Below are 15,994 nucleotides of genomic sequence, written 5' to 3'. Positions count from 1 at the left end.
GTGCCACTGCACTCCAGCCAGGGCGACAGAGCAAGACCCTGTCTCAAAAAAAAAACAAAACAAAAAGTGGCATCACTTCACCTGGCATAGGTCCCAAACTAAACCACCCATCTTGTCACCTCAAGAGAAGAAAAATCAAGCAAGCCTGTGAGCATTGGCACAAAATCCCAGATTCATAGCAAAGCGAGGGTCAGGTTTTATCAACTCACAGCAATCCCATATACATTACCTTCTTCTTTATCTTTTTCAATACTATCTTCTTCAGAGGCCAGATCACCTAAAAACCCTGGAAGATCACTTAGAGTGACAGAACCTTTGCTGCCAGGTGGCTCTTCTGAAGAGAAACAAAGACAACTGAAGTCAAAGAAACACAGTGTAATCCCTGCAAATGTGAAACTGCTTACACTGTACAGAATATGCCTGTAATAACTCTTCCTGTTGAACAGAGAAGGCTGGACATGATTCTGTCCTGGGGATACTACAAAAGACTGACATATTAAAAATAATATAACTAAAAGTACCAAAAATAATCCCATAGCAAATAAAATTATCAGTTCCTAATGTCTCTGAAAAGAGATATAGTTTAACCAAGTCAAAATACAGGTACTTCACTGCAATAGCTTAAAAACTATTTTTGATATTATTAGTTTAGCTTTTAGAATTCACTACTTGCTTCATTATCTTTAGGCCTCAGTAGTTTGGATATCTCAGAATTTCCGTGTTTCCAGTTAACTTTCTTTTCTTAAACACATACAACCCAATTAGAAGAGGCAAGCAAGGCCTATGGTGACGCAGAAATTTTACCTGATCCTCTGTCATTCAGAAGATGGTGTTGTCTGTGTAGACATGGTCTTGCAGAATCCATTCTCTCTTCCTGAAAAGGTAAGTATCTTTGTATCACAAGGCAAAAAATGTTGTACATGTTCTCGAGCATATTGTAAAGTAGTTTAAAGGTCAGTCCAATGCAGTGAATCTCAAATTGTTTGGATGCTTTTTTTTTTTTTTTTTTTGAGACTGAATATCACTCTTGTTGGCCAGGCTGGAGTGCAATGGCGCAATCTCGGCTCACCGAAACCTCTGCCTCCCGGGTTCAAGCGATTCTCCTGCCTCAGCCTCCCTAGTAGCTGGGATTACAGGCACGCGCCACCACACCTGGCTAATTTTTGTATTTTTAGTAGAGAGGGGGTTTCTCCACGTTGGTCAGGCTGGTCTCAAACTCCCAACCTCAGGTGATCTGCCTGCCTCGGCCTCTCAAAGTGCTAGAACCATGCCCAGCAGCTTGCTTTATAGTCTTAATATATGACTGCAGACTGGGCATGGTGGCCCACACCTATAGTCCCAGCACTCTGGGAGGCCAAGGCCAGTGGATCCCCTGAGCTCAGGAGTTTGAGGCTAGCCTGGGGAACATGGCAAAACCCCATCGCTACAAAAAATTAAAAAGTTAGCCGGGCTTGGTGACTGGTGTTTGCAGTCCCAACTACCCAGGAGGCTGAGGTAGGAGGACCACCTGAGCCAGGGAGGTCAAGGCTGCAGTAAGCTGCAGTTGTGCCACTACACTCCAACCTGGGAGACAGAGTTAGACCCTGTCTCACACACAAAAAATAATAATAATAAGAAGAAGATTGGAGAATCCCAAGAGCTTTTGTTTATGAGGCATAATTATTATATTAGAAAACTAAGAAATTTTTAAAAATTTATTCTCTTAAAAATAACAAGCCCATTACAAGCTAATGTAAATTACGTATTATTAAAAAAACTAGGCCGGGCGCGGTGGCTCAAGCCTGTAATCCCAGCACTTTGGGAGGCCGAGACGGGCGGATCACGAGGTCAGGAGATCAAGACTATCCTGGCTAACACGGTGAAACCCCGTCTCTACTAAAAAATACAAAAAAACTAGCCGGGCGAGGTGGCGGGCGCCTGTAGTCCCAGCTACTCGGGAGGCTGAGGCAGGAGAATGGCGTAAACCCAGGAGGCGGAGCTTGAAGTGAGCTGAGATCCGGCCACTGCACTCCAGCCTGGGCGACAGACCAAGACTCAGTCTCAAAAAAAAAAAAACTATATTTCCCGAAATAAAAATAAATTTAATGAGAAGAGTGGAACATTTTTGCCATCTCTTTAATATACGGCTTCATGAAAGGCAGGGGGATTCTTGTTATCTACCTCTACATTCAACCTGTTACAATATGTTATTTTGACTGAAGTGTATAAAGAAAAATCTGGGGCCCCACAGATATGTAATTACAAAAGTAAACATATGTGTTGCTGTTTTTATTTTTGAGACAGGGTCTGGCTCTGTCACCTGGGCTGGAATGCAGTGGCATGATCATGGCTCACTGCAATCTCTGCCTCCTGGGCTCAAGTCATCCTCCATCAGCTCCCCAAGTAGCTGGGACTACAGATGTACACCACCACACCTGGCTTTTTCTTTTCTTTCTTTTTTTTTTTTTTTTTTGGTAGAGATGGGGTTTTGCATGTTGCCCAAGCTGGTCTTGAAGCAATCTACCTCCCTTGGACTCCTGAAGTGCTGGATACAGGAGCAAGTCACCATGCCCAGCCGCAAAAAGTAAACATATGTTGACAGACTTTTCAAATACTCGTCTTTGTTATTACACCAAAATTTGACAAGTGGTAGTTTCTTAAAGTTACAAAGTGAAATGTGAAACCACATCAATGGGATTTTCCTGTGTTAAAACCCACTAGTCTACCTTGTACTTTTTTTGTGTGTGTGTGATGGAGTCTTGCTCTGTTGCCCAGGCTGGAGTGCAGTGGTGTGATCTCGACTCACTGCAACCTCTGCCTCCTCGGTTCAAGTGATTCTCCTGCCTCAGTCTCCTGAGTAGCTGGGATTACAGGTGCCTGCCACCATACCCAGCTAATGTCTGTATTTAGTAGAGATGGTGTTTCAGCACATAGGCCAGGCTGGTCTTGAACTCCTGACCTCAAGTGATCCACCCGCTTCAATCTCCCAAAGTGCTGGGATTACAGGTGTAAGCCACTGCGCCCAGCCTGCTTTGTACTTTGAATGTGCTTTTTACCTATGCATGATTCTGCAACATCATACATTGGATATTCTGAAAATATTGGCTCATCAAGTTATTCACATATTCCAAATGTTGAAACACTTCATTACACAATATCAAAAACTCAAATTACTAACTAAGCTTCCAAAGACTTTTCAATTTCATAAAAGTCTTGGGGCAGCTATCAAGTTCATGGTGGCATATACACGTTTTTTAATATCCTAATTTCCACCTAAGAGTTGAATTTTATTGTTGGCAACAAATACTGTCAGTTGTTTAACTTGAAGTTACATACTCAGCTCATCATTTAAGAAACTGCCTGCCAAATACCCAAGTCTGAATAACCAGTTTGTAAGACAGCTGTTCTTTCGAATAAAACTGGCACTCCATGAAAAAAGACAGCTAGTTCACCTCTCAGTTCAAATAATTGTATACGCAGTATACGTGCCTTATGCATATTTTCTATTTTGCTACAAAGAATATTACACATACATGTTCTCAAGGGCTAAGATTTAATAAAATTAATAATGGTTACTGCTTAATACAGAACACTCAACTTTTTAAATTTTTTTTTTTATTGTTTTTAATGGAGAGAAGATATCAGAGAAGAATACAAGGCCTCCTAGGATAGGACACTTCAATGCCTGCCTTGATTCAGGCTAAGTTGCCACCATTTCACCCCCCATCATATTTGTGCCATCAGTGCAGATGCCAACCCAGTGGGAAAGGCAAATGACAGCTTAGTGTTATGAAGTGGGATTGGTTAGGTGTGGTGACTCAAACCTGTAATCCCAGGATTTTGGGAGGCCCAGGTAGGAGGATCGTTTTGAGCCCAGGAGTTTAAGACTAGCTTGGGCAACATAGTGAGACCTCACCTCTACCAAAAAAAAAAAGTTAGCCAGGCATCATGGCACATGCCTGTAGTCCCAGCTACTTGGGAGGCTGATGCAGGAGGATTGCATGAGTCTGGGAGGTCAAAGCTGCAGTGAGCCATGATCGTGCCACTGCGCTCCACCTTGGGCGACAGAGCAAGACCCTGTCTCAAAAAAAAAAAAAAATTCAAGAAAGTAGGTTTGACCTGCTGGATTCCCTACAAGAGTTCTTCCAAAGCAGAGTTTTGGAACCACCCAGGGGTCAGCAGATCACACCTTGAGAGCAGCTTGTTAGTCTATTTTCAATTATTCTGATTCAAACCCATTGCATTTTAGGTCAGAATTCTATCTGGCATAATTAGGCTTCTCAAAGTGAGGCTTTCAAGCGAATCACTGTGCCTTGGGCAGAGGGATAGCAGATGAGTTGGATCGCACCTTCCTGGGGGGTGTGGCTGTGGCCTGGGGGAGTGAAATGTGCACGTAGTCATCCGAATGACAGAGTGGGGCTGGAGGAGGAGAGGTTGCTGGGGTTCCCAGAGGAGTTCCTTTTCCACCTGCTTAGAGACAAGGGCAGAACATATATGAACACTGAGCCCAACTATTAGAAAAACTGCCAATTTTTTTTCAGCCTAACTATTACTATAAATAAAGCTGCTAGAGTTAACTTTCTAGGGATCTAGATCAGTCTCTCTCTTTTTTTTTTAGGTTCACTTTACATATTCTGAAAGCCCCAGGGATTTGCAACAATGTCAAAAACAAGTTTACAACTGCAAGTGGTCCCTTAGATCTGAAAGAGAGCTCCTCCTGCCATTAAAGGCAGGCCAAAACCAACCAATCAAATCCAACCTAAGACATACATACCAGTTGTACCAAAGACTTTACTGTAAGGGTGTGACAGATCAGGTGGGACATTTCCAGGAGAAGTTGGAGGAGTGGTCATACCACAAACCATAGATGGGCTCCAAAGAGTAGCCTGGGAAGTTAATAAAGTACATCAGCAGTGGCAAAGGAATGCTAAGTCATCCACAAGGTTTATACCCATGGCCAGTGTTCAGCTTAAATTTAGCATTTTCAACTAGAAAAAGGCATCTTATTAAAAGTGTATCAAGAAACAAGTTGCATTTTATAAATCAAGACTTCAAGATGAATCTAAGACGCAACAGTAACTTTCTTTGCTAATATGATGGATCCTTAAAAGTGACTCCTGAAACGAGCAGTGTGAAATTTTCCCAACCACATACTAAATCTGACCCAAAGGGTCAGCTTCACCAGAAAGCAGAGGAGAAAACAGGCACACCAGTTGACACCATACTTGTGGTGGTTCAGTTATCAGCCGTGTCGATGGGGAACTCAGAGTCTGAGGTAGCTGCCCTGGCGTATTTAACAACATCAGCCGAGACGTGGAGTAAGGGGTAGAAGTAGCACACCCTAAAATGGAAGGGAAGAACACAGGGGGTTAGTGTGTGGTTTTAGATTATTCTGATTAAATTAAAAAAAAAAAAAAAGGTGGTCCTCTAGACCATTTGATAATATTCAATTCTCTGTACCTAAAAAATCTGAGGGACTTAACTGACATCCTTGGGGACAAAGTAACATTTCAGAGTTTCTTTCAATGCTCCTTTGAAATAAAGTTCAATAAGGTTTGATGTCTCATTAAGCCTCAAGATAAACTTGAAAAAGCACAGTACGGATGACAACTTCTGTGAGTGCGACCCACAAATGAAGCCTAGATTTTTATACGAATCCAAGTCTAAATTGTTCTGACTCATTCCAACTGTGTCACTGCTACAGCCACCAGAGTTTCACTCTAAGTGTCTGAAAATCACAAAGATTCCCTTATGAGGTAGAGTCTGGAAGTCAAATACTTGAACCCATTTTCTTTGTTAAGGGTTGGAGACACGTCACCAACTCTGTTGGCATACAATCAGGTAGGAGACCAAGGATATCTACATTAAACTTGAAGGAGAAATTAATTAGAAGAAAATGGAGGGATATGCAAATTTAAAATATTTTGGGAAAAATTCCTAGGAACTGAACTAAGTCTTACTCCAGAAAAGAAAGTCAACAAAGACAAATAATGTTTTCCAGAGACAAAGTTGCAAAACAGATAAGTACCAAAGACACTTTTTACCATAGCTATTCTGTGTGTCAACATAAGGGCTGGTGGTGACATCGGCTGAACGATGAGGAAAGCGGGCTGAGATTTGGTGAGACACAGAATAGCCATCTTCATATGAGGCTTCTGTGGGATCCAGAGAGATTTTGGCACACTCGATCACAACATCATGAGTTTCTAATCTCTTCCACCTGTAAAAGGCAACGCAAGTCAAGACATACAAACTACTTCAGAGTTAAATTACATACTTCAGAGTGTCAACTCAGTGCCAGCCACGGAACTCTGATAGCAGAGAACAAGCAGGACCATGCCAGCCCAAGTCTGAAACAATTCTAGTACATAAAGAAATAGCCATTCATTTTACCATCCTATACCTTCCCTGTTTAAAATGGTTATATCAAGTTAACAAGCTAATCTGAAACAAACATTTCCTCACTAGGCGTAGCCTCAAAATGGAAAAATGGAACATAAGCTATGCAGCAGAGTAGCAGGCAGGGAAAAATGCCCTTTGGAACAAAGGTCATCAAAAAATAGGGAGACCTGAAAACTGCCAAGCAGCTGAGGCTGACTTAAGGTCTCCTATCAAGGCCTCAGGTGTGTCAAATCCATCCCTAGACCAGAAACAAGAGTATAAAAGACAAACTAAAGAAAGTCCATGATAATTTTTTCTTTTTTTTTTTTTTGTTTTGAGATGGCGTCTCACTCTATTACCCAGGCTGGAGTACGGTGGCATGATTGTGGCTCACTGCTACCTCCAACTCCTAGGCTTAGGGATCCTCCTGCCACAGCCTCCCAAGGAGCTGGGACTACAGGCACATGCCACCAGGCCTGGCTAATATTCTTACGGAAATGGGGTCTCACTTTGTTGCCCATGCTGGTCTCAAAATACTGGCCTCAAATGATCCTTCCACCTTGGCCTCCCAAAGTGCTGGGATTACAGGCATAAGCCACTGTGCCCGGATGAAGGCATGATTTTTAAAATCAATGTTAGTATGGCATAATTTGCTTACAATAAAATTAATCAATCTTGCTAAGTTTTGACAAAAGTCCCGATCATAATGAAGAACATTTCCATCACCCCAAAAGTTCCTTTGTGCCCTTTGTGGTCAGTCTCTTCCCCCACTTCTTGCAACCATCGATCTGCTAAAAGCATGCTTTTTCAGGGGGTGTAATAATAGTTATTCTATAGAATATATTCCTTTGGCTGAACTTTGGGTTATTTCCTTTCTTCTTTCCATTACAAGCTGTGCTGTGCTGAACACTGTTGTATGTCTTGACATACATATAGAAGTGAGCCACCATGCCAGTCTTCCATGAGGATTTTTTTTTTCTTTTGAGACAGAGTCTCGCTCTGTCACCCAGGCTGGAGTGCAGTGGCGTGATCTCGACTCACTGCAACCTCCACCTTCTGGATTCAAGCAATTCTCCTCCCTCAGCCTCCCGAGTAGCTGGGATTCCAGATGCCCGCCATCATCCCCAGCTAATTTTTTGCATTTTAGTAGAGATGGGGTTTCACTATGTTTGCCAGGCTGGTCTTGAACTCCTGACCTCAGGTGATCCACCTGCCTTGGCCTCCCAAAGCGCTGGGATTACAGGCGTGAGCCACTGTACCCGGCCAAGAATACTTTTAAAACTGTCTAAAGATTCCTGTTATGTTATCCATGGTTTCACTTCTAAGAATTTATCCTGGCCGGGCACGGTGGCTCAAGCCTGTAATCCCAGCACTTTGGGAGGCCGAAACAGGCGGATCGCGAGGTCAGGAGATAGAGACCATCCTGGCTAACACGGTGAAACCCTGTCTCTACTAAAAATAGAAAAAATTAGCCGGGCGTGGTGGCGGGCGCCTGTAGTCCCAGCTACTCAGAGGCTGAGGCGGGAGAATGGCGTGAACCCAGGAGGCGGAGCTTGCAGTGAGCCGAGATCGCGCCACTGCACTCCAGCCTGGGTGACAGAGCGAGACTCCGTCTCAAAAACAAAACAAAACAAAACAAAACAAAAAAAAGAATTTATCCTATAGAAACAGACATACAACAATGTTCAGCACAGCACAGCTTGTAATGGAAAGAAGAAAGGAAATAACCCAAAGTTCAGCCAAAGGAATATATTCTATAGAGTAACTATTATTACACCCCCTGAAAAAGCATGCTTTTAGCAGATCGATGGTTGCAAGAAGTGGGGGAAGAGACTGACCACAAAGGGCACAAAGGAACTTTTGAGATGGTGGAATGTTCTTTATTATGATTGGGACTTTTGTCAAAACTTAGCAAGATTGATTAATTTTATTGTAAGCAAATTATGCCATACTAACATTGATTTTAAAAACCATGCTTAAGGCCGGGTGCGGTGGCTCGTACCTGTAATCCCAGCATTTTGGGAGGCCAAGGCAGGCGGATTACTTGAGGCCAAGTTCAAGACCAGCCTGGGCAACGTGGCAAAACCCCACCTTTAAAAAAAAGACAAAAAAAAAAATTAGCCAGGCATGGTGGCATGTACCTGTAATCCCAGCTACTTGGGTGGCTAAGACTCGAGAATCACTTGAACCTGGGAGGCGGAAGTTGCAGAGAGCCAGGAAAGCGCAACTGCAACTCCAGCCTGAGCAACAGGGCTAGACTCTGAAAAAAGAAAAAAAAAAAAAATGATACTTTCAGCTGGGCATGGCGGCTCACACTTGTAATCCCAGCTCTATGGGAGGCCAAGGCAGGAGGATCACTGAGCCAGGAAAGTGCAACCGCACTCCAGCCTGAGCAACAGGGCTAGACTCTGAAAAAAGAAAAAAAAAATGATACTTTCAGCTGGGCATGGCGGCTCACACTTGTAATCCCAGCACTATGGGAGGCCAAGGCGGGAGGTCTCACTGACAAAGTGAGACCACACCCCATCTCTACAACAACAACAACAACAACAAGCTGGGCGTGGTGGCATATGCTCATGGTCTGGCCACTCAGGAGGCTGAGGTGGGAGGACAGCTTGACCCTGGGAGGTTGAGGTTGCCATGAGCCATGTTGCGCCACTGCACTCCAGCCTGGGCAACACAGCAAGACCAGCAAGACTGTCTCAGGAAAAAAAATAATAATAATCATGCTTTCCACGTGCCTGTACTCTCAGCCACCAGGGAGGCTGAAGCAGGAGGATCACTTGAGCCCAGGAGTTTGAGATAAGCCTGGGCAACATAGCAAGACCCTGCTGCAAAAAAATAATAATGCTTTCAAACATTAAATGACATAAAATGCTTATAATATAATCTTAAATGAAAAAAAGACACAAAGTTATTCAGAGACACACCCGCAAATAGATCTGACTGTAGTAAGTATTCAAATTAAAGAACTGAAGTTACGAACAATGTTCATTTATTCTTTCAACTCTTCAGTATTTGTCAAACATTCTATAAAGGCCCTAATAATTAACAGAATATTTAAAATGAAACACCTAGTCAAGTATAAACTATTTTCTTTTAGACAACATAACTTTGCTCTATGTGCTTCTAAGGTGGTTAGTAACTCCATCAGAGATGTGCGTTTTTTTTCCAAGTTCACAGAAAACAGCACAGCAACACTAAGGGCACTCCACAGGTTTACCTTAACAAAACATGTGATCCTACACAACTGCTGTAGAAAGCGTATTAGATCTTAGATGCTGAAAATATGGTATTAAATACAGAAAAGAAAGTGTCCAGGGCATGGGGAGAATATAAGGCAGCTTCACTAAGGAGTAAGTCTTTCGATTTCAGGGCTGCCTCTTCATTCACCACCTGGGTTCTCACTGCCTGTGGGATCTTGTTAATGGGGACAGGCTCCTATTTATGCATTCTCAGCATGACTCGAAAGTGATTACGTGAGAGCAGGCGTTAGGACACGTGTGTACACATAAGAAGATTGATTTTAGAGGAGAAAATGAGAATCATAATAAAAGAGGAATACATTTAAATGTTTTATTTTAATCAAAGTAATTTATGCACTTACAATATTTCCCTGATTCTTTTTTTTTTTTTTTTTTGAGACGGAGTCTCACTCGGTCACCCAGGCTGGAGTGCAGTGGCCAGATCTCAGCTCACTGCAAGCTCCGCCTCCCGGGTTCACGCCATTCTCCTGCCTCAGCCTTCCGAGTAGCTGGGACTACAGGCGCCGCCACCTCGCCCGGCTAGTTTTTTGTATTTTAGTAGAGACGGGGTTTCACTGTGTTAGCCAGCATGGTCTCGATCTCCTGACCTTGTGATCCGCCCGTCTCGGCCTCCCAAAGTGCTGGGATTACAGGCTTGAGCCACCGCGCCCGGCCTATTTCCCTGATTCTTAAAAGGACTTTTCATATTTTAATATCTAAAACTGGGAACCATCGTCTAATCAAATGCATGTTAGCTTACTTGGCATTTTTTTCTTTCTCAGATGTATATAAAATAGAAGTACACCACACATCTAACGGCATCTGAGATCCAATGAAATATGGTAGTTTAAAAAGTCAATACAGTACTAAAGTTTCCTCCCATCCCTCCCCACTGCAACCACTCTGGCAGCTGCTTCCAATTCTGTTAGCTGAATTGTTATCCCGCCTCTACAGTTCTCAAGAATATGCCCTGTGCTTTTAATTTCGTGATTTATAAATTACAGACACCATCTATTAACTTACTACTATGGGAAGTGAGGATTGAGATCTCTTCCATATATCCTTTCCCTCCTCCTCAATGCTCTCAAAATAAATATGTAACTGTTCTTGTTGTTTTCAAAATTGATTTCAACATTATGACTACCTTAGTACTACTCCTGGCTGAGCCACAGAGTATACTATGGTAATATTTCCTTTATTGTAAGTTTTCATTGTTCTGTTTCTCTTCCTCACTTTTTTGTGTGTCTATTGCTAATTTTTCCTAAATGTATTCTAACAGCTCTGAAACAATTCCTAATATAACTTTTACTAATGAAATGCAAAGAATACACCAGGATTATTCCTCATCTTCCTGAAGAGCTCCCTTGCGGAGCACTTTCTCCCCCACTTCAGATTGGACAGGCTGCTCTCGGCACTGCCTGTTATCCTGACACTTTCCCTGGACATGGTCCTGTAAAAGGGTCATGATCAGGCCCCAGTCCCCTAGATTCTGTCTTCCTCTTTCATGATTTTACTCTCATTTTGGTGGAATATATGCTCCAGTGATTAACTGAGGAAGGATATATGGGAAGGAAATTTGAGTCCATGCATATCTAAAAGTGTCTCATATTTGATAGATCAGTTGGCTGGCTATAGAATTCTAGTTGAAAACCTTTTTCTCACAATTTTGAAGGTATTTCAGAAGCTAATAGCACTCTGATTTCTGATCCTTATTAATGTGATTTCGTTTTTTTCTTTCTCTGAAAGGTTAATCCCTGGTACTTTAAAATTCTACAACACTGAGACCTGGTGGCATTCTTTTTTACTGATATTTAGTTGGGCACCAGGTAAGCCCCTTTAATCTGGAAACTCACATCCTTCAATCCTAGGAATTTTTTTTGTTGTATTATTTCTTTCACAATTTCTTCCTCCACCAAAGTTTTCTTCTCTCTCTTTTTCTGAGACGGAATCTTGCTCTGTCACCCAGGCTGGAGTGCAGTAGCACAATCTCAGCTTACTGCAACCTCCGCCTCCTAGGTTCAAATGATTCTCCTGCCTCAGCCTCCCAAGTAGCTGGGATTACAGGCACCCACCACCAAGCCCGACTAATTTTTTGCAGTTTTAGTAGAGACGAGGTTTCACCATGTTGGCCAGGCTGGTCTCAAACTCCTGACCTCAAGAGATCCACCCGCCTCAGCCTCCCAAAGTACTAGGATTACAGGTGTGAGCCACTGCACCCGGCTCTTCTTTAAAAAAGAAAAAAAAATTTAATTGGATGTTGGGACTTCCTGGGCTGATCATTCTAAATTTCTATTCTGCTCATATTACCCAGCTCTATCCTTTGGTTCTGCTTTCTGAGATATTTATCTATATCTTGGAAAAGCTGATGTCTGAGATATCAATGTTATCTCCCAATTCTTTTACTGAAATGTTTATTTTGGCTATCATTTTTAATTTTGAAGAGTTCTTTTAGTCTCAAAATGGTCTTTTTCTGTGGCATCCTGTTGCTTACATACGCACAGATGCCTTATCTCTGTGGCTATGGTAATATTTGGTAATATATTTGGTAATATTTTCTTCTGCTCTATCATTATGGTTTTGTTCTAGCTCTCTTTTCTCCTCTTTATGTTGGTGTCTGTCTTCAGTGTTAAAACCTTCTTCCAAAGTCAAGCAATCTGCCTAGCCAAGGTGAGTGAGGCTCTCTATAAGCTGACTGAGGAATCTTCCAAGTTAATATAGTTGGTTGAACATATGCACCCAACTGTACAGCCTCCTGGAATCCCACTGTCTACAGTAAAAACTTCTTTGTTTTTCAATATAAACCCACAAGGAGGAGAAGAGGAGAGAGAGAACAGAACCAGAAGTTTTTGAAACTAAAATACAGACAGGCAGGTGGTAACTGACACTGCAAATCCACGAAAGCAAAATCCTAAGCTGCCACTGTCTCAAAGTGAAGAGTCAACTGATTATACTACAGAATCCTTAAAATCATAAGGAATTTACAGCATCTGGTACTTCTGGAACAGGAGATGAGCAGCAGGTAGACAAGGGGAGCTAAAATACTGAAGACAGGGTGAAAACCACTGGAGGAGCAGTCACAGCCCCTGGGTCCTGCCCCAACTCTACACTCCTGAGCAACAGCTCTTTTCTCACCAGAAATCTGGATTATTCTCTAGAGAGAATAAAACAGGGAGTGCCTGGATAAGGTATTCCAGAAATAGTTGAGGGCATGAGTGTCATTCCAAATGAAGGGATTAAGTGAAGCATATACATCCTAAATGCCAAGACCCTTCCTCACCACCCGCCTCTTTCCCCCCAGAGGCAGTCACCCTTACCAGTCTGAAAATCAGAAGACTATTTTCTAAAAAATGTGACCAGCTCAAGAAGAAAACAATACTGACACCACTATTTCCAACAGATGCTCAGTTCAACATACAACAAAGCTCGAAGTCAACAAGTCCCACCACTGTGAACAAAGCTGTTTTGTCTCCCCATATGTAAACAGTTTACTAGATCCTTGCAGAAGGCCTCAAAGATTTAAAAAGAATAACACAAAACAGAAAAGGAAATTTAGAAGAAACAGACTATGCAGGGAAAAGAAAACTCCTTATATATGTACATAGTCATGTGTCACTTGATGACAGTGACATGTTCTGAGAAATGCATCATTAGGCAATTTCTTTGTTGTGTGAACATCAGAGTGTACTCACACAAACCTAGATGTTACAGCCTCCTAGGCTACAAACTTGCACAGCATGGTACTGTACTAAATACTGTAGGTAACTGTAACACAACAGAAGGTATTTGTGTATCTAGACATATCGGAACACAGGAAAGGTACAGTAAAGATGTGGTGGTATAATCTCACGGAACCACTATCATCTGTGGAGCCCATCATTGACTGAAATGTCATTATGCGGTGCATGGATGAACTGGATTTCTAGAAGGAAAGACAGAGAAAACAGGAAATCAAGCACAAAATAACTAAAGAAAATATCACAGAACTTGAAGAGCTTCCAGCTTAAACAATGAGAATAGATTCATACCAACGTACATCACTGGAAATTTCAGAATATTACAACAACAAAGAGAACACCAGCTCCCCCAGAGAAAAACACAGCCAATACAGATGATCAGAAATTCCAAGAGCAACATTGGAAGCAGGGTGGCAATGGAATAATACCTTCAAATTACTAACTCTCAACCTGTAAGTCTACACCAGCCAAACAACTGCATCCCTCCTCAAAAAGCTCCTAGATGATATGTCCTATTAAACAAGAGTAAACCAAGAAGACAAGATACAGGAAATGGGAAATCCTGCACAGGAGAGAGGCGAAGGAAAGCCTGAGAAGACTAGGATGACAGCTGGGTACTAGGTACAGACGAGAACCAGTTTGGATCAGAACAGTACCTGCCAAGAGACAGGCATGTCTCAAAGTTCCTGCTGTCCTGCACTATCTTTTTAAGGAGGGACAGAGCCAGGTGACCCTGGCCTGTATAACTTGTCTGTACTTAGTTTGTCTTAACTACATACTGATGAAATTCCTACTCTCCCTTCTCTGCTTGATCAGCAGAGGACATTCATTTTATCCCACAGAAGGATTCTGTCTGACCTATTCCTGGGAGCTGAAAGCAGGTACAGAGAGCAGCCTCCCCGCTTGCCATATTTCACACATGTCTAGTACCTTGCCCTTGCTAGAAGCCTTGCCAGACACTGTGATGAGGGTGAGCCTTGTGTTTCCCAGACTCATTCATGACCTTGTGCACTGACTTCCCAGAAGGGGCTGTGAAACCTCAGGGACAGTGAAACCACACCAAGACTCATATGCGCTGCTCCTCCTCTCATCTTCTGCAAACCTTCAACTACCAGTGACAAGACTGCCCTTCTCTTAACTAGGCTTTGCTTCCTCATCAACTAGCTTTTCAAAACAAAGCAATACCTACAGTAAAACTATAAAGAAAAGCAAGAGAATGATTAAAAGCAACAATGGTAGTTGTCTCTGAGGTAGCAGGGAGAAAGCAGAGGTTCTCCACGGGGAGCCTCTAAGGTAATGTTCTGTTTTGTTAAGCTAGGTGCCAGCTACATGTGTTTTTGTGTTATTATCAAACTTTACATACATATTTTCTGTACTTCTCTACATATATCTCACACTAAACTGCTTTAAGCTGGCTGAGGCTCTGTGTGGTAGAGGCAGTGTCTGTGGAGAGGTAAGATTCGCTGTTGGGGGATCAGGCAGTGACCCAGCTTTTTCAGCAGGAGATCCCCAAGTGCCAATATCCATGGGTCAGTTTCCCCAAAAAGGGCTGGGTCTCCTAAGTGGGGAGCATAATAAGCCTGGCTACCAGGCAGAGACAAGCAGAGGACGGAGCTGGGCCTCCCACAGCTCAGTCTATAAATTTCCTCTATCTCCCTCACTCTTACCCTCAGTTCCACTCTCCACTGTGCCTGGAATCCTCCAATCAAGGGTCTCAAAGGTTCAGTTTTCCAAAGAACATACCTGGGGACTCTGTAGGGCCCTGGGGAGGATGGTAGTCACTTGGCTTTGCAGAATGGAGAAAGGACCTCAGGGACTCCAAATAATATAGGACTCCCTGAAGTCCCTTCTCCATTCTGCAAAGCCAGATTCATGTATTTTCTGCAATTCCCTTGTTTTTAGCCATATGCTTCACCTCCTTCATCGCTCCATCACTGGCACCACTGAGGTGTAAGCCTTTCTGGGGGACAGGCACTTGTGCTGCAACTTTCTCCACTCTGCTAAATGTTATTAAATGTCCTCCACCTGTGAAGAGTATGTTTTAAACTCACACAAATTTTAGCTGTACGAGTGCTTCCAAGCGGACTGATTCTGTAAGTAGAACATCTATATTCCCAAATATACCTCAACAGGGATTACCTCCTAGATCACATTTTCAATCTCTCAAAAGATTCTTTAAAATTTTGACACTAGTTTCTATACCTTCGAGGGTCCAGTTCATGGTCCTTGGATCCAGTCACTAATTCCGGATGAATTCGCACATGCTCCATCATTGGCTAGAAGAGTTGAGTTGACAAATTATAAAGGGTTGAATGTTTGTGGAACATCCAAACAATGGAATATTAGTTGACAATAAAAAGGAATGAAGTACTGACACATGTTACAACACGGAAGGAACCTTAAAAACATTATACTAAGTTAAAGAAGCCAGTCACAAAAGACCACATATTATATGATCCCATTTACACAAAATGTCCAGAATAGGCAAATCTATTAAGACAGAAAACAGATTAGTGGCTGCCTAGGGACTGGAGTGGGGAGGAAGAAAACAATTTCTTTTCAAAATTTCCCTGTCTGCCATTAAATACAAAAGGTATAAATGCAGCCTATCTAAACAGTATGCTAAGTAGCAAACAAACAAGAAGTTTTAATTTA

The 15,994-nt window shown here is 42.5% G+C and overlaps 1 protein-coding gene across 5 annotated transcripts in view; it reads right to left on the bottom strand.

Moving 5' to 3' along the window:
* TSC1 (TSC complex subunit 1) overlaps positions 1-15,994 on the bottom strand; it is a 53,465-nt gene that overhangs the window by 11,084 nt on the left and 26,387 nt on the right. For 4 of the 5 annotated variants that reach the window (XM_017849390.1, XM_017849380.1, XM_017849406.1 and 1 more), the window contains exons 8-14: positions 15,542-15,615; positions 6,024-6,199; positions 5,205-5,320; positions 4,754-4,865; positions 4,328-4,449; positions 805-874; positions 230-334 (exon numbers count right to left, since the gene is read on the bottom strand). In XM_017849390.1, the coding sequence (XP_017704879.1) occupies positions 230-334; positions 805-874; positions 4,328-4,449; positions 4,754-4,865; positions 5,205-5,320; positions 6,024-6,199; positions 15,542-15,615 (775 nt within the window). The remainder of the gene's footprint in view (positions 1-229; positions 335-804; positions 875-4,327; positions 4,450-4,753; positions 4,866-5,204; positions 5,321-6,023; positions 6,200-15,541; positions 15,616-15,994) is intronic. The other variant, XM_017849401.1, reaches the window with a different exon arrangement.

This window comes from Rhinopithecus bieti, unplaced genomic scaffold (genome assembly GCF_001698545.2).
Source record: "Rhinopithecus bieti isolate Rb0 unplaced genomic scaffold, ASM169854v2 scaffold_2205, whole genome shotgun sequence".
NCBI classification, from domain to species: Eukaryota; Metazoa; Chordata; class Mammalia; order Primates; family Cercopithecidae; genus Rhinopithecus; species Rhinopithecus bieti.
This window is presented reverse-complemented; position numbering and strand designations above follow the sequence as displayed.